Here is a 19,289-nt window from a genome sequence, read left to right as displayed (position 1 = left end):
ATAGTTTGGGAATGGAATGTGAGGTGATATGTAGTGATTGGAGGAGATTTGCTGCATAAGGGCATGACCTGTGTATGTGTGTAATTGTAAGTGGTCAATGAGTACAGGATGATTACCATGCAAGGTAATACAAAAAATATTGTCTTGTGTGAGGGCGGTTGCAGTTCTCCTGAGAGTATCCTGGAGTTCCTGCCCTGGAATGCATTCTTGAATAAAGCTGGTTGCTGAAGAAGGGTGCCTGAAATTGATTTGGTAGGGGTTTGGTCCCCCATCTGAACCCTCGGGAAAATTCCCCGTCATCTGCGACCCCCAAAGGGGTCACAACCCATGGGTTGTGCGCCGCTAATTTAGATGATGGTATAGAAAGTATTCTTATTAAGTTTGCAGAGGTTAACAAGCTGGGAGAGGTTGCAACTGTTTTGGAGGATAAGGTCATAATTTAAAAGGACCTGAACAAATTGGAGAAATGGTCTGAGGTAAATAGGATGAAGTTTAATAAAGACAAATGCAAAGTACAGTAAGCTTCTGATAAACCGGCACCTTTAGGACCCAGGGGGTGCCGGATTATCAAATATGCCGGACTATCAGAAGGGGGGGCTATGAGAGGTTGGGGAGGGGGAAGGGGGGGCAGCGCTGCAGGACCAACCTGGCAGCAACCCAGCTGCTCTGCCCCAGACTTCCCCAAGTCAGCCGCTGCTGAAACTGACCAGTGGCTGACTCCGGGAAGCCCAGGGCAGAGCACCGCAGCTGGGATCCTGCCGCGTTGGTCCCAGAGCACTGAGGGGCGGCGCTACGGGACCAACCCAGCACCCCAGCGTCCCCAAGTCAGCCACTTCTGAAACTGACCAGAGGCTGACTCGGGGAAGCCCGGGGCAGAGCAACTCCAATTGTCCGGCTACCTGGAGCACTTCTGGGTTCCAGATGGTGCCAGACTATCAGGAGTGCCAGACCACTGGATACCAGACAATTGGAGTTTTACTGTCCTCCACTTAGGAAGGAAAAATCAGTTTCACACAAACAGAATGGGAAATGACTGTTTAGGAAGGAGTACTGCAGAAAGGGATCTAGCAGTCATAAATAGACAAGGTAAACATGAGTCAACAGTGTGTTACTGTTGCAAAAAAAAAAAAAAAAAGCAGCAAACATGATTCTGGGATGTATTAACAGGAATGTTGTGGGCAAGACATGAGAAGTCATTCCTCTCTCTACTCTGCACTGATTAGGCCTCAATTGAAGTATTGTGTCCAGTTCTGGGCACCACATTTCAAGAAAGACGTGGAGAAAATCCAGAGAAGAGCAACAAAAATGATTAAAGGTTTAGAAAACATGACCTATGAGGAAAGGCTGAAGGAACTGGTCTTTTTTAGTTTGGAAAAGAGAAGACTGAGAGGGGACATAACGGTTTTCAGGTATCTAAAAGGGTGCCCCAAGGATGGGGGGGGTCGGGGAAATTGTTCTCCTTGGCTTCTGATGATAGGACATGAAGCAATGTATTTAAACTATAACAAGGGAGGTTTAGGTTGGACATTTGGGAAAACTAACTGTCAGGGTGGTTAAACATTGGAATAAATTACCTAGGCATGTTGTGGAATGTCCAGCACTGGAGATATTTAACAGCACATTAGACATCTATCAGGGATGATTGAGATGGTATTTCTGAGAGGGCAGGGGACTGGACTTGATGATCTCTCAAGGTCCCTTCTAGTTCTATGATTCTATAGAAAAAAACAAAGAGCTACAGACTTCATCGTCTAATAGTTTGGTGGTTTTAAAGCACTGGTCTGGAACAGAAGATGGAGGTTCATCTCCCCTAGTGCTGAACTTAGCAAAAACTTACTCATGAGCATAAAGTAATACATATGTAACTCCATGAACTACCATAAGACCAAGCATGCAAGTAAAATTAAGCATGTTCTCTTTCTGTGCTTTAGCTACTTATCTGTAAAATGAATTTAAATATTTCCCTCTCTCACAGGGATGTTGTGTGGATAACATCATTAACGTCTGAGATTATCAGATGCATTGTGATCATTACAATGCTCTGAGGCTCTAGCATGAAAAGTGAAGGGTTTGGGGTTTGTTTGTTTTTTAAGATATAGCACTATATACTGTACACCCACGTGCTATATGCTACAGATAAACTATTTGCAACTAAGCATTGTGAAATTTGTGGGAAGTAATTGCATTTACTTTTATGTGTGCTATATAAATAGATTTTTATATATCTGTAGGTTTGCTGAATTAGGTTGCTAATTAAGTATTAAAATCAAAGCTTTTGGATTCCAGAAAACATATTAATTACTGCAGATAACCTTGTTTGCTTGGTGCCCAAATGAACAATACAGTTCACAATAGCATGAATCTACTATTGGGAGAACGCAGCCTACCCTTTCTAAAGAAACAAACAAGCTGTTTTGGCAAGGTACCTGATCCCAGGTCATATCTTTGGATTGGATAAAAGCCATCCTGAGAGTTGAGGAGAGAGAGTCCCTGAACTGGAGATGTCAGACTCTCAAGGTGTTGCAGAAGATATCCTACAAAGCTTGGGAGAGCCTGGGTTAAAGAGAATCTACCCAAACTGACACAGAAAGCCTGGATTTAGATATAAATATACACACCGGCTTTAACTGTAATGACCATGCTTCTCTCTGCTTAGGCTTCTATGAACCAATAAATCATATTTATTTTTGAAGGTGCTGTCCCTAATCACGGCAAAAGTTTAGTTTGGTCTGAAGCTCCCAGAAAGAATTATATAGATGGACTAAGTTCCCTCTAAGGTGCATGCTTGTGCAAGCATACAGAGAAAATGTCCACCTCTCCCATCTCCTAAGCAGAGCCGCGTAGCAGCTTGCTGGTGGAAGGTGAGCTGCTGCTGCTTTGGGTAGTGCTGGTGGGTGATTGAGGGCTTAGCCACACATCTCTTTGCTGTCCCTAACTACCCAGAGCTCAAGCTGCAGCCAGCGACTGCCTGGTTGCTCTGGGATGCGGGGGCCCTGTGGTGGGTGACGGCTGCTCCAGCGGTGGAGGCCGGAGACGCTGCATTGTGGGCAGCAGGCGGCTGCTCTGATGGCTGGGGCTAGGCTGGAGGTGCTACGTCTTGGGTGGCAGGCAGCTTCTCCAGAGCCCAGGTGAGTCAGTGTGTGGGGTGGCCAGGGCTGCTGTGGCAGTCGGGGCCGTATGGTGGGGGCGCTGCTCCAGGGGCCAGCTCCAGCCCTTTCCCAGGGCTGGAGCTGTGGCCAGGGCCACATAGTGGCTGCCCGACTACTCCCTGGGTGGGCCGTATGGTGGCTTCCCAAAGCTGGAGCCGGGTTGTAGTGCAGCTTCTCCTGGGGATGGGGCCCTCTGCATCTCTCTTTCCCACTCTCCCGCACTTTTCTTTCGCCTCTCAGAGCTCACTGCCACACACAGCTCTCCAAACATGACTGCACAAGACAAAACTCACTCCTCTCACAGCTGGAAAACCTTAGAGGGAACACTGTAGCTAGACCAAATCCAGGTGAGGTAGATACAGTGGTAAATGGGGGAAGGGATGTTGTAGCCTTGTGATACAGTCTAAGGTACAGAAAATCCGTGAGCCACAACAATCACATTTTGGGAAACATAAATTCAGAAGACTGAAACAGAACATGGATCTGAAAGAGGAAAACTGATCAAATAATAAACAAAAGACAAGAGTTATAAATTCTTTAATATGCAAAAAGCCTTGTTAAACAACAACCAAAAATGCCTAGATGAAATTACAAGGTGATTAGTGTCAGTTTGGAATTAGATTCAAGGAGAAGGACTTGTTTGCAAATCTGGGCATTAGCAATTTCAGCATCCATACACTTCCTGTGCTCTGTTCGTAAGCCTACAGGTTTTATTACACCCATGTCACTTTAGTAAAGTTTGCACAAGGTTTACCAAAACAGCACTGCATTGTAATATGCGTTTTACTCAATAATGCAGAGTTAATGGAAGGTCTTGCGGGCTTAAGTCAAGGACCAGGTTAAAAAGGGGGAAAAGAAGGCTCTTAAAAAAGAATTCTCCTACCTCCTGACTTAGCAAGATTCAAAAAGTAAATTGATCATAACAATTTTGGAAGGGATATTTAGCCTGATGTTTCAGGTCTTCAACCAATCTCTAATTATTAGATACCATGGTTAACACTTAAATCTGATAGGTAAATTATCCCACATCTGCCCAGTGAGGAGGTTCTTTTATACCTTCCTTTGCGGCATCTAGCACCAGTCATGGTCAGAAACAGAATATTACATCCAGTGGGGAAGGGTGCAAAACCAATCGAGCGTGATCAACTAGTCGATCGTGATCAGGGCCCTCCCCATTTCCTCCCACCCCCACTATCTACCTCCAACGAAAATGGAGGTAGTGCCGGCTTACTGCAGGGGGGAAGGAAGTCCTGCAGCTGCGTGCCACTTCCGGGGGTTCTGGAAGTGCGCTGGCTGCTCCCCTCCTTCAGGTCTGTGGTGTGGCAGAACTTGCAGGGGGGGAGGTCCTCCAGAGGAGGTGCGCACTGAGCCTTCCCTGCGCCGAGGAAGGGGGAGTAGCCCCTGGAGGAGGTGCACGGGTGCTTTTCCCTGCTCCGCAGGAGGAGGAGTTGGCCCCGGAGGAGGCACGTGCAGGGGCTTCCCTCCCCTGCATGGGGGAGGGAGGGGAGTCCTGGGAGAAGGATGGTGCAGGGGACTCCCTGCCCCCCACTGGCACCCTGTTCCCTGCCCCCACCCCAGCACCCTGTCCCCTGCTCCCACTGGTCCCCTCCCCCTCAGCACCCTGTTCCCTCTCCCTTGTGCCCTCCTGCAGAACCCTGCCCCCCACCCCAACACTCTGTCCCCTGCTCCAGCACCCACTAGCACCCTTCCCCAGTACCATGTCCCCTGCTCCCACCAGCACAGTCGGGGCCACATTAGTGAGGCTTGGGGGGTTTTGAGGAGGAGGTGAGATTTTTTTTTTTTGCATCTCCCTTGTGTGGCCCCAACTGAGTTTTCTGTGGGTCAGTGACTCCCTGACTCAAAACTGGTTCCCTGCCCTTCTCATAAAGACAAAGCAAAAACTTTTTGTGTTTGACATAGTATTTTATTCAAAAATGAAGCTTGGCCAACAAACCCCCAATTGGGGCCAAGCCCCCATCTGGCCACAGCATTATAATACTCCTGCACCTTCCCCTCCTCCCCCCCAGACCCTACTTCTAAGCCTATCATACACTGGAACCCCCTGCCCTGAGCCTCTTACACTCCCTAACCCAAATTCCTGCCCTCACAGCCACAAGCCTGTGGCTTGCGTAGTACCCAGTCCTCCATCTGACCCCAACAAACCCCAGCCAGGAGCCCCCTCCCCAAGCATCCCCTTCCCCATCTCCTCCTGCATCCATATTTCCTCCCAGAGCTTGAACCTCTCACCCCCTTCCCACACCAAATCCCTCATTCCCACCTTAGAGCCCACACATCCTTTCCCAGTGAGGGTATGGCTAGACTGCAGGAGTTTTTCCAAGATTCCAGAGATATTCTGGAAAAAATTCTTCCACATCCAGGGATGCATTTGTTCCTCTGCTTTTTTTAGTGGAAGAGCAAACATGCTCTTTCGGTAACCCCTATATTCCTCGTTCCAGGAATAAGGGGGACTCCAAAAGAAGGGACTTTTCTAACATTTGGTCCAGACCAGACAGGCCAAATGTTGGAAACACCTCTTCTTACATAAGAATTGGGAACAAAAGTGGCAGTGTAGAGTATATAAGGGCTGGGGATTGCAAGTGATGGAGAGGAGGAGAATAGAGAGAGGGCGGGGCTTCAGGGAAGGGATGGGGTTTTGGGGGAAGGATGGGGCGGTAGATCTTTGCTTGTTCTGAGATTTAAAATGTGATCTTGGGTGTAAAAAGGTTGGAGACTACTGCATTAGATGAACCTTGGGTCTGATAAATCCTACATTCCCAATGGCAAGGTAGACTCAGGAGACTGGAGAAAAAAAGCATTGCAAGTGTGCAGATTCATTCACCAACCTCTGCCTCACATCAAAGGGAATTGTTAGAAGAATTCACCCATCGGAAAGTGTATCTATGCATTCATTAAGCAGCATGTGTACAAACCCAAACCACTGAGAATTCAACAATTTGGCAAAATGCCTTGCTATTGATATATTTTATTATATTTTCTTAAACATCTGTGCAAGGGGGAAGGGAAGAGGAGGGCTGCACCCAGAATCCTTAAAAATAAAAGCTTGTTATTTTAATAAAAGCTGGAAATAGGTCAATGGAGGGATGATAGGAGTTGCTATAGGGAACTTTCTGGGTGTCTGGCTGGTGAGTCTTGCCCACATGCTCAGGGTTTAGCTGATCGCCATATTTGGGGTCAGGAAGGAATTTTCCTCCAGGGTAGATTGGCAGAGGCCCTGGAGGTTTTTCGCCTTCCTCTGTAGCATTGGGCACAGATCACAGCTGAAGGACTCTCTGCATGTTGGGGCCTTCAAAGTATTTGAAGGCTTCAATATCTGAGACATAGGTGAGAGGATTATTCTAAGAGGGGTGGGCGAGATTCTGTGGCCTGCACTGTGCAGGGGGTCAGACTAGATGATCATAATGGTCCCTTCTGACCTTAAAGTCTATGAGTCTCTATGAGTCTATGAGTTACCCAACAGAATTCCGGAAAACTCATTTTAAACCAACTTGAAAACTATATTATCACTATCAATTTAAAACATAATTCTGAATTTTTTAAATTAGTATGCGACAGAGAGATTCAATAAATGCAAGATGAGGCCTTCAATAAGACACTAATTTAAGCTACCCTAATAATATCTGACAGTCCAACCCTCAATGCTGTACCAAGCAGGTGGTGCTCAGCATTCCACAGGATCAGGTGCTTATTCAGCTAATTTACGTATACAGGCAGCATCATGATATTTTCATTTGGTTTTATTTTGGTCTTACATGAAATGACTGAAGTGAAAGCAGGTCAAGTGATTTGCTAAGGTCACATGGCATGTCAGTGGATAAGCAGGATTATTAAGGACTGGGACAATATGAGTTTAAACTGATGTACAATCAATATAAAATCCTAAGTTATCTTTTGAGAAATATGTTTAGAATGTACATGAAATAAGCTGCATTCATCTTAGTTCAGTGCTTGTCAAATCTCATAAATGCTTCATAGACTATCCCAGAACAAGAACATCAGTTGTTAGAATCCAAGAACTGAGTGAGGTAATGGAGACTGAACTTCCTTCTCACCATCAGAAGTGGCCCTGCCAAGTCAGGCCTGAGGTAAACAACTCCGATCATCTGAAGAAGTGGGCTGTGCCCATGTACCATCTACATGTTGTGTTAGTCTTTAAAGTGCTACTAAACTATTTGTTAATTTTTAAGTTTTTCCTGTAATAGATTAACTCAACCCTTCTGAAACCTGTAAACAACTAGGGCAGCTTAAGAAAGCTTACTGTACAGTTCTCCTTGTTCTGTGGCTAAACATTTCAAATCTCCAATGGAGTTAATCCAGCATTGTTCAATACCATTAGAGCCACTATTAAAACTGAAATATCAATTAATTACATTATGCACATGACAGTTTAGAATTTTAAAATAAGTGACTACACTGAAAAAGATGTCTTACTTTCCCATCCAAACTGCATAGCTTTCAGGGAGTTTCGGGATAAAGAGAATGGATTTTCCTGTATCAACCTCAAGTGCTCCATAGCATTCTGGTTCAGTTACTCCAAAAGTCCAATGAAAATAAGATTCCTATATAAGTAAATAAAACATCATTACTTTATCCCTTAAGTGCCCCACCCCAAACTACTAATGTAATACATATTATACCAACACTTCATTAATATGAAGTCAAATTTCAGTCAGCTCCCATAAAAACATTTTTGTCTCATGTATCACAATTTTTTATAGATTTTGTGATAATTTAGACCTCATTTCATTCCACTGTAATACAAACTTTGTTTTAGGCTACTGGCAATTTCCAGGAACTAACAATTATTACTTATATAGTGTGTTATTATACAAGATAGAGTCTTCTTGAAGACTTTACAATCTCAAATAAGATAAAAGCTTAGCAAAAAGAAAACAGTCAGAAAAAAGAAGAGAGTAAGAAGAATAAATATGATGGGCAAATTGTGCCTCTAATCTAGAGCTACTCAATTTTGGAAGCCCCGGGGGCTGAAATGATACTCACAGCACATGCCAAGGACCACAACTTAAGTGTGGTTGCAATACACAAATATATTTAAATAGCTCCTTTCACACTGACAGGCATGAATACAAACATTAAGGCAAGACTACACAACATACAGGCCCCATTTAAGTCAGTTGTGCTGATATTAATAAAATGCAATATTTACCTGATTTCCACCCATATGACAGCACTTTTAATGAACAATGACAATCCAGGAATTTAACTACTAAAATACATCTCAACAGAAGACCATTATATTGACTACTTTTTTGTTTTGACTCCCACCCGCTAGCTGCATATTGAGTACTGAGCAAGCCCAAACCGCACCACGGGCCACAAATAGACAGGCTGCAGGCTGCATATTGAGTAGCCTGCTCTAAGCCCTAAATTGTAGTAGAGTTTTGGGGCAAATTGGAGGGGGGGCAAGTGAGTTTCTTCAGAGGAAGAAGCTGCAATAAAAAGGGCACAAAATGTACCAAGTTCTGAGATCAAGGGATATTTTATATTGGGAACAAAAAGGAATGGACAAAACTCAAAGATGAGTCAGAGACAGAACAACAAAATTTGACAAGGTGATGAGGCAAAGCTAAAACTGATTAGGGGAGTAAACTCTATTTTACTCTCTGCAAAAAGTGACTATAGACTGTGTATCATTCTCCCCTAGAAACCTAAGCAGCATGCTGTCACAGAAGATAAATATCTACTTTTTCCCCTTTCTTCAAAATGTGAAAGTTAAGTTCACAAAACTGAAGCAGTACTGTAGAATTCACTTTACAAATGAATTCTTTTTACCAGTTCTTGCCACCAGAGGCAGCAGAGTGATGTGACAGGGGGCTTCCCAGGAGCCAGGCTGGAAGGACACTGGCTGCAGGCCCCGCACCCGGGGACTTATCAATTAGTTGTGTAATCACTACAATTTTGATGCAGTTACAGGACTATTCAATTACACACTAGCTAACATACATTCTATTATTATTATTATTATTATTTATAATACAATAGTGCCTAGATGTCTCAACCAGTTTGGGGCCCCAATAACCCTTCAGAAAGGTTTAGGTTCACTAGGGCTTGCCTCAGAGTACAGCTCTGGACTTGATGGCCTTTCAAGGTACCTTCCAGCCCTACATCTATGAGATTCCATGAATATTTTCAAAAGTGATTAGGCACCTAGTCTAAATCCCATCAACTGTCAATGAGATTCTGGCTCTTAGATGCCCATGTTCCTTTTGAAAATTAAGTCGGGCTCCTAAATCAGCTAGGCATTGCAAAACTGGAAGTAGCAAAACCTAGATTAGTTTGAATATCTACCTCCTAGTCTAAAATAAAGAGAGGGAAACATTACAAGAAAAAAAGTGAATGAAAGAGACAGAGACACAATCTGAGAAAAGTAGTAATTCAAAAGTTTGTTTCTGAATAATGAACATCTTACCTGGCGAAAGAGAATGCCAGTGTCAGTGCAGTATCTTTGGGTTTCCTCGCCACCCTGCAGCAAAACAATAGCATTCTTTGGGACGTCTTTATTCCCCCTTAATCGATCACACAGCCGTTTTCTATTCAAAGCAAAGAGTGCTATTGGCACTTTCAAAGTCTCGTTCCCCAACCAAAAAGATGGTCTAGAAAGGATTAAAAAAAAAAGTAATTGTATTGCGAAACAATATATCAGTTAATATAGGCACAGAGATTATTTGAAGTCTGAGAAAGAAGTCAATCCTGAAAAGAATCATTTGTCAATCACAAAAATGAATTAAGCTTTAGGACTGTAGAGAGAGAACCCTGTAGTTAGAGTCAGAATGTAAAATACTGGTTAATCAGTTAAACATTAGATCTGCCTAGCATTTAATCCATTAACCAACAAAAGCAGGATTCTGGGCTAGGGACTACTTCAGCTTGGCTGGAGCATCCCCCTGGCCACGGGGCTCCCAACCCCAACCTCACTCAGAAACAGCCCCATGCCTCCTGGGCACCCCAGCACTCTGCAGACAGAGGCTGCTCCAGATGAGAGCAGCTCCTGTCCACCCTGGGCCCCCTGCGGGGCTGGAGCAGCCCCCTATCCTCGGCAGGTGAGGAGTTACTCCAGTTCCCCCTTTTCCCCGTTACTAGTTAACTGGAACTGGTAAGCATTACCCATTTAGAGTGTTACCCTGGTAACCAGTTAACCTTTCGCATCCCTAAGTTAGAGTCCATGGTATTGCTGAGAGAGAGAATGAAATATGAAAACTTAAGTCAGGCAAGTAGTAAATAATAAATAGGTGCTAAAAATAAATGCTGCTGGCTACAGTTATACTTCATAGTATGACACAGAAGTTAGCTTCTGTTAGAGAAAACAGAAGTGATTTTGAAGGGGCGGGGGGGAGACATACAAAAGGTGGTAGTTTGCTGAGATATTTGAAATAAGAGCCTAGATGGGAGAGAGAAAAATATGAGTTGTTGATAACAATAGAATTGAAAAGTTACATTTAGAAAGGGCCAATTTCTTTATAAAATATTACACAGCATGTGGGAAAAACTACAAAAGCTGAACAAAGCAATTCCTAGCAAGATGGCAGTTAAAATGGCACATAGAATGACGTTTTTGATACTCATTTACTATTTGTATGTATACAAGGGAGTGCAAGATACAGTATTTTAGAAACTTTTTTCAGTGTTTCAATTTAAGCAAATTTAGGATAGAGACGCGCACCTTTAAAAACAACTAAGCTCTTACCAAAGGGCAGCTTTACATAAAATGGATTTATCCGTGTTTACATATGTTCTTTTAGTTACATTTTTGGCCTGTGTAAAAACAGATGAATTGGTTTTTACCCTGAGTCTTAAAGGAGCCGCTATTGTCCATTGCTGAGAAATGGAGGGAGGGAGGGGGGCATTGCTTAAATAACTCAGGTATTTAAAATTCCATAAATATATGTTGCTGATAGGGGCCTAAGCAAATAGTCGACTATTTGACTACCCAATAAGCATAAGCAGTCAAATGGAGCTCTCGACTACTCGCTTCCCATCCCCTGCTGCTCCTGTATGAGAGGCAGAAGGGGGGAGCCAGAAGCCAGGGTTGGGGGGGAAACCATCTCCGCAGTGCCGCCTTTCTCTCCCACCTTCTGCCTCCCGCCCCCGCTGCAGAGAGGCAGCAGCCTCTGTCTGTGAGGTCCCATGCAGCCCCTTGTTGACGAAAGCCCTAGCTGGCTGCGGGCATGGGCCCCTATCCGTGGCCAGCTATGGTCACCACAAACAGGAGGTGCTCCAGCAAGAGTCCCTGTTTGGGGCAGGCCAGCAGCCAGAGATAGCTGCGGCCAGGGGCTGCTGTTGAAGACAGCCTGGGCCCAATGAACAGAGGCTGGAGGACCCAGCATGAGCCCAGCTCCTGCAGGTCTGGGATGCTGCTCCTCTGCATTTTAAATGTAGTAAAAGCTCAGAAGCTCCTACTATATTTAAAATATACAGGAGTCCAGAGCCGGCACGAGCCAGGACTGCTCCTTCCCAGCTCCAGCCGGCTCCCTATGCAGCTCTGCAGAGGGCCCCCTTATCGACTAATCGTGCAGTCGATACATTTTGTATCAAATAGCCAAATCATCGCAATTTAACACTCTTAGTTGCTGATTCAAAACCAGCTGAAAGGAAGAGTCTAAAACTGTATTCTTCTGTTTTATATTTACAATAGGGAAATAGTGATCTGGAGCTTCAAAACTGCAGTATTAAAAAACCAGTGATTAAAGTACAACTAATTCAGCCTCTTTCCAGACACCATATTGCACATTCTCTCAGCAGCTGGAGGACCATTAACTATATTTACAATTTTCTGAGAGAAATGATAATGCTGAATTCAGCCTCACTATGCTACCCTGTTTCTAAAATGGAAAAATTTAACCCACATTAACCTTAGAGTATTAGAACAATGCACCATCATGTATTAATTGTTATATGGCTTTCATGGAAAATTATAAGTCTGAAAAGTAACCTTTGATTTACAGCTTTATAGAGCAAACTTTATAATCAGAAATCTAACCCACAATTTCTAACTGCAGATACACCATAAAGATGCTAATAAAATGCTTTATACTCTATTTTTATAATCACTGATATAACAGTGTACATTTTTCAAAGTCTAAGATAAAATACAGGTATATACCAATCCATTTATATACTAATCCATTAAAACTAAATTATAGAGGAATTTAGCTGATGATGCATAAAGATCAAATCTGATTATTTTTATTACCTTCTCCTGCAACCCCAGCAACACGCTATGTGACAGTTGCTGGGAACCATGAGTCACTAGCTGTGCAGTACAGAATAAAGTTTTCATTGGGAGCTAACTCCAGGCATAGGAAGATAAAGCAAATCTATTCAACCCTAGCAATAAATATTCTAAATCTTCAAATAATCCAGTAAAACTTAATCAGAAATTAAGGTCAGTTTCTCAAGCGTGCTGTGACTGCTTGCATTGATTGCTTTATAAGGGGCCTATAAAACCTGTCTACATAGTTCACAGCCCAGGCAGGATCACTGAGCACAAGACCAAGGCCAAGTCTACACTACCACTTACTAAGGCACAACTTACATCACTTAGGGGTATGAATAAACCACCCCCGAGTCACATAAATTACAACAACCTAAAAGCTAGTGGACTTTATTAGTAAGAGAGCTTCTACTACTGACATAGCTACTGCCTGTCATGGACGTGGATTTATTGTGCTGATGAGATTGCTCTTTCCTTCGGCATAGAGCACTTTCACCAGACATGTTATAGTGATGAAGTTGCATCAGTGCCTAGCCCAGAGGCACTGACTTTCAGAAGTGCCGGGGGATGCTCAACCCCCAGCTCTGCCCTATGCCCTGCCCCCACCTGCTCCACACATACCCTACCTCCTCTCGCTCAGTTCCATCACCTCACAGTACATCATGTCCTCACTGTTCCCCACACCCAACCTCCCAAACATTGCCAAACAGCTAACTGTGGTAAACGGGAGGCATGAGGAAGAAAGGGAAGGTGCTTATTTGCAGGACCCACCAGCAGGTCTGTGGTGCTAGAGTATGGGGGGAGCAGGTGGGAAGTTACCAGTGGCTGCTCAGCACCCATTAGTTTTTCCCCATGAGTGCTTCAGCCACAGAGCACCCCAGAGCTAGTCCTAAAGGAGTGATTCTGGGAGACATAAAGCCATTATGAGGTGTCTTAAGTCACACACTCTCTTTGTTGACAGCACAATATGAACAAAAAGGTGTGGTTAGTGTAAAGGGGACAGTCAGATGCCACACGGCTTTTACGGATTCTCCTGGCCATTATGGTCTCATGTGAGGACAGCCTCTAATAGTGCAAGAAGAAAGGCAGATATTTTGGCACAACCCAGCCTACACTAAACTCAAGGAAAAGCTACATTCACTGTACATTTGGAAAAGTTATAAGGTTTTATGATGTATCTGCGATTAAAAAAAAAAGACTGATTTCTCTCATGTCCATAACCTGGTATACTACTAATATGAGGCTGCACTGATCAGATTTTAATCTCCATTAAGTTTATTATAAACGCTCTTTTATTGCATACAAAACTTGTGAGTACTAAGAACAAACTCAAGGAGAGATAATTATCCCTCTACATACAACTATGCTTGCTAATGTCATTCCAAGCCATTTTACATAGGACCTTTTACTAGTAGTTGAATATATTGGTTGAATCACAACATTCACTAAAATAAGGATGAAAATTAATTAATCCAAGAGCATTTTTACAAACATACAAGAAAAGTTCTACCCTCAGTTGCATCTAAAAGAATGCACCAAAGTCAACATCACTACATGGATATAACTAGCAGAGATGTAAGTGGATAACTGGCTACCCAGTAAGCATCATCCTTAACAGGTTATGTCTACTGGGTAACAGTTAACCATTACTCCAGAGCAGCCCTCCCCACAAATCTACCCAGGTTAGGAGTTCCTCACCTCTCTCACTACCAGCCACATGTGAGGCTGCCAACTCCTAGCCCATGTGAGCTGGGAACCCAGCAGCTCAGCATGGGGTCAGAAGCAGCTGGGCTGAAGGGCTGTGTCTACACGCCCAGCTTCTTGCATGAGAAATATGCAAATGAGGCCAAGCGTGGAATATCGCCGAGCCTTATTTGCATACCTAATGAGCCGCCATTTTTGCAGAAGAGGCTCTTGCACCGGAAGGAGCTGTCTACGCTGCCCCTCCTTGAGCAACAAAAACCCTCTTGCGCAATGCCATTATGCCGATTATTTGCATATTTCTGGCGCAAGAAACCGCGAGTGTAGACATAGCCAAGCAGTCTCTGCTCACAGTGCAGGAACTGCTCCAGTCCACTCCCATTTAATGTTTAACCAGTTAAACTGATTAAGATTAAACAAACAGGATTTTATATCCCTAATAAATAGCAGCAGAATTTGACATTAATATAAGACTTTGGTTTCTGAAAATACTATATTGGACTCTACTGCATGGCTTCTAAGGAGAGTGAGATTAGCTGACAGTGTTGGATCCCCATGGCAAGGTATATAGGACACAAGAGGGTTTGTGTAAAGTACTGTTTAGCTCCTCAGATTCTTTGCTGAATACTCAGAGCCCACAGTATGAATTCATACAACCTTGTTAGGGAAGATATCAAATGTTCAGACTTAAAATTACATGGAGTGGAAAGTTAGGGGTTTGAGTGTTTTATTTAAAATTAAACAAAAACAAAAACACATTTTTATTCTCTGCTATCTTCGTTCACTCACTCTTCCCTCCTATATCCTGTTTTTTCCTTTTCTGAGCTCTCCTACTACAGGAATGACAATCGTGTAGAAAGCTAGATAGACTAACTACAAAAGGAACTGCATCCATGAGAGTGTGGCCAATAGAAGCAGGATCAGCCTCTGTGTATGCACATCTCCTATTAACTTCTCCCCAACCTTTCATTTTCATAATTTCTCTCTCAGGCTAGTAACTACACAGAAACTCAACTGTTACAACACTCCTAAGAATGTAGCATGCATTATCTTTCAATCGGTTTCCTTTTGCAAGACAAGGCACTGAAAATGAGACTCGTATAGTATTTAGGAATGTAACTCTAATCAACACCTTCTTTCGATGACCATTGCCAACTGAAAAGTACATGACAGGCTGCCAAACTAATGACTTTGTGTATCTACAGTAGCAGCAGCAGCAGCAGCTCAGAAACCAAAGACAATTTGTTAAAAAGCTGTTATTGTAACTACACAGTGTCAGGTACATTAGAATTATTGTTTGTTTCTTATACTTGTAATTTAAACAAATATAGGATACAGAATATGATGGATAGTTATAGGGATAAAATTTGGCCACAATCCTACACGTACACTTTTCAGAATTTCACTGAAGTCAACAGGCACATGGATGTGTGTAGAGTTGGGGACATATTTGCTACCTGACAAAATGATATTTACCATTAGAAAATATACCTAGTACTAATCTTTCTAGACATCTGCAAAAATTCATTTAACAAATGTTCAACAAGATTACTGTTCCACCAGGTCATAGTGATTAGAACAAGAGCTGTTTATTTTACTCTGTACTTTTATTAAACTAAAAGTGAAATGTTTCAAGGAACAGTAAGCCACCTCATTTTTTTAAATGCCACTTTCTTTCATCTCAGGCATTCAAAGCTTACGTATTTCAGAAGTTACATCAAAACATATGGTACAAGTCACATCTTTGTAGGGAACTGTGATATAGTGATTAACGCAGATTCAAATCCTAGATTTCTATATATTTCTGGCTCTTTCCCCATCTCCCTCCGAGACTATTAACTTCCCTGTGCCTCAGTTTACCCTTCTGTAATACCACTTCTGATAGTGTAGACTAAGGCTACATTCACCTTGCCAGAAAGCTGCAACTATGTTGAAGCTCTGAAACAATTACCCTTTAATGATCACCTTGTTTAACAGTTATATTTAAAGGATCACCCTTAACCTGTAATCTAGTCAACATTGTTAACATTATGTGCATTGTAATCTATGACTACATAGGGGAAACCATGAAAGTAACTTCATCCAGGCCCACCGATGGGGGGGGGGGTAGGTCTGTGGTGCTGAGGGCTGGCTCTCCCATGCACTCCCCTACTTCCCAGGGGCTCAGGAAGGCTATCACCTCCCCTCACTTTATCCATGCAATGTGCTGTCAAATACACAGAGTAAATCAAAAATAATATTTTCCTCACTGCTAATCTTTTAACTGCTATAATCCTAAGTGTTGTTTGTAATTACAATAGTCAAAAAACTTCATCAATTTTAAATTGATGTCCTTTTAATCTTCCTCTTGCAACCTGCTGTCTTCCTGAAAGTTGAGAGTTTGCTATTGACTTTAATAGGAGAACCTTTTAAAATGGAACTAATTATATTAACCAGGGAGAAAAAACTTCACAGATGCTGATTTTCATCTACACATACAAGATTTATGAATGCATTTCCAGAGCTGCCTTTTCTTGTTATTCAGAGGGAGGCGCCCTCATTTTTACAGCTTGTAAAAGCTGTAAAATGGTTTAATTTTGTTATAAAAATTGAGCTATAATCAGATTGCCTACTCAGCAAAAATCTATTTCTAAGCGCAATTCACCACACTTTCTGCAGCCTAATGAAGCTCTCACTTCCATAGACAAGTTAACATAACATTTAACTAGTATTAATCCAGCCAAGTTGAAGGAAATCATATGCTATGCTGTACAAACAATTAACCCATTTTACAGTTTCCTCCATTATAGAGATTTTTTTTTGGTTTGGATATTTCAATGAAACAATATCTAATTAACATTAATTCTCTTTTTTCCCACCAACTTGAGACTTTGCTTCTGTATGTCATCTGATAAAAATGATCCTCAGCATAACTGATGGGCACTAAAAAATAGTTATTGTTGAAAATAGCTTTACTGTCCATCTTGCCTACACGTTGAGCATTCAGCAAAAACAATGAGGAATCCTGTGGCACCTTAAAGGCTTACAAATGTGTTTGGGCATAACTTTTCGTGGGATGGAACCCACTTCACCAGAAACATCTGCCAAAATGAGTTCCATCCCATGAAACCTTAGTTTAAATTCTTGTTTTTGCTAAACCAGATTAACACAGGTACCCTGTCTGAAATCTGAGCATTTCAAATCTACACACATTTATTATGGCAGAGCAAGAGCTCCACTATAGTTAGGATTAAATATAATTATAAATGCATAATCTGGGTGTTTATTACAAAATTCAGTGCTATTATTATGCCACATACCAGCACAAACCAGAATTTCACGTTGACGGCAATGGTAGGACTCAGACCCACGCTACTCCAAATACAAGTACAAGATTCTAACGAAAGAGTTACAGCAGAAACTCCTTGATCGGACAGCAATATAGGGCTTATGACACGCAGCTCTCAGAAAAAGTGATGCTACATACATACAGCACCGCTGTAGTGAAGCCCCCAGGGCGGGACGCCCCCGCCCCCCAGTACAAGAGGGAAGAGGGGATTTTCGACCAGGGTCTGCCCAGCGCCTACAAGCTACGCCGCAAGCACTTTCCGCGTCCGGGCATGGCCAGTGTCCCAGGGACTCTGCTGAAATACCCGGCTCGGGATAGCAGGAAGCTGTAAGTCAGCGGGGGGCGTCGGGCTGCAAAGGGACTAGGAGGGGACCTCGCGCTCCCTTCCCGGCAGGGGACGATCTGAATCCCCCCGGAGAGGGAATATCCTCCCGCCCGGGCAGCGGCTGGGCACCGGCTGCCTGAGAACCGCCGCTTACCCCGCAGCCGCAGCCATGTTGCCTCGCTGGACTTCGCTTGTCATGTGATCTGCTGCCTAGTCAGCTGAGGGGGCCGCCCGCCGCTGCGGGAATCCCTGTCTCGCCTCCTCCCCCTCCCTCCACGCGCTGAGCGTCATCGGCTGGCTTGAGGCCGGGGGCCCTACGGGCGCGCTGCCCTGCTCGCGGGCCTGGGGCGCAGCCGGGGGACGTGGCTGGGAAAGCGCCGCGTCCCTCGTGCAGGTGCTGCTGGAGCCCCGCCGAACCGCGCGCGGGGCAGGGGGAGAGCTGCTGCTTTGCCTGCCGGGCCGTGAGCCCTGCCTCCCGAGCCATCCCAACGCTACACCGGCCCTCAGCCAGAAATCCCGGGCAGCCCTACGCCCCAGATTGCCCGGCTCGTTTGCTTCCCAGGGCTGTTTCCTGCAGAGGCTGGCTCTAGGGCAGTGTCTGTCAACCTTTTTTTTTTTTTTAAGTAAAGTGCCCCTTTAAAAAAAAATAAGTACCCCAGTACCTACAGTTTTTAGACCCACACAATGTTTTTCTACCATTGCAACACAATTGTTTAAACAACTTAATCGTGGCCAGGCAGGGTGTAAAAAGTACAAAAATAATCCAGCAATGTAAAACTTAAAACAAAAATTCAGTGTTCTCCAAATTTCAGTTGTGTTGACATACTCCCCAGACTTCTCTAGAGTACCCCAAGGGTACTCTTACCACTGGTTCAGAAACACTGCTCTAGGGGCCAACCACTAGCCTTTCTCCATGCCCCTGCCTCCTACCCAATGCTTTCTTAGACCACCTTGCTTGGCTCTTTGAAATCCCAGAGGCCTGGCTCGCATGATTTCAGAGAAAATCCCTGGGAGGGAGGAAAGGAGGATTTCGGACTTGTAATATCCAAAGCTCACTGTCATCCTAGTATAGGAAGAGCAGAATTCCTTTGCATTCATTTGTGTAAATGAATATATATTTGTGGATAGTCTTGGTCAAGAGATTGCCTAATTAGTGTGGTCTCTTTTGTAGGTTTTATTGTACTGTACATGAAATAGGACAATTGAAACCATTAATTTTCTCTGAGCCAAAAGCAACAGACTTGAAATCTACCTTTTTACATGAATTACTTTCTTTTATAGCATAGAGGTCACTGAAATGAATGGCTGTTCCATTCCATTAGAATTCTCTATAGAGATGTAATCCCTTTAACATTAAGATATCCTTTTATTGTATATCTTGTGAAACAGAACTTATTTACTCATAATATTTAGGGATTTGATCCAATGACCATCAGTGTCAATGCTAATGTTTTTACTGACTTTAGTGGGAAATGGACCCAGGCCCTAAATCTGGTCCTTTTGATGATATAAACAATCCCCAGATTACTTCAGAAT

The 19,289-nt window shown here is 43.4% G+C and overlaps 1 protein-coding gene across 1 annotated transcript in view; it reads right to left on the bottom strand.

The window, feature by feature from the left end:
• The window catches only part of PEPD (peptidase D), a 257,662-nt gene extending 239,602 nt beyond the window's left edge, over positions 1-18,060 (bottom strand). The window contains exons 1-3 of the mRNA XM_075940101.1: positions 17,908-18,060; positions 9,598-9,781; positions 7,599-7,726 (exon numbers count right to left, since the gene is read on the bottom strand). Coding sequence (XP_075796216.1) covers positions 7,599-7,726; positions 9,598-9,781; positions 17,908-17,951 — 356 coding nt within the window. The 5' untranslated portion in view covers positions 17,952-18,060. The remainder of the gene's footprint in view (positions 1-7,598; positions 7,727-9,597; positions 9,782-17,907) is intronic.
• Between the last annotated feature and the right edge of the window lie 1,229 nt (positions 18,061-19,289).

This window comes from Pelodiscus sinensis, chromosome 12 (genome assembly GCF_049634645.1).
Source record: "Pelodiscus sinensis isolate JC-2024 chromosome 12, ASM4963464v1, whole genome shotgun sequence".
In the NCBI taxonomy this organism is placed as follows: domain Eukaryota; kingdom Metazoa; phylum Chordata; order Testudines; family Trionychidae; genus Pelodiscus; species Pelodiscus sinensis.
Note: the sequence above shows the minus strand (reverse complement) of the source record. Positions and strands in the feature narration are given on the sequence as shown.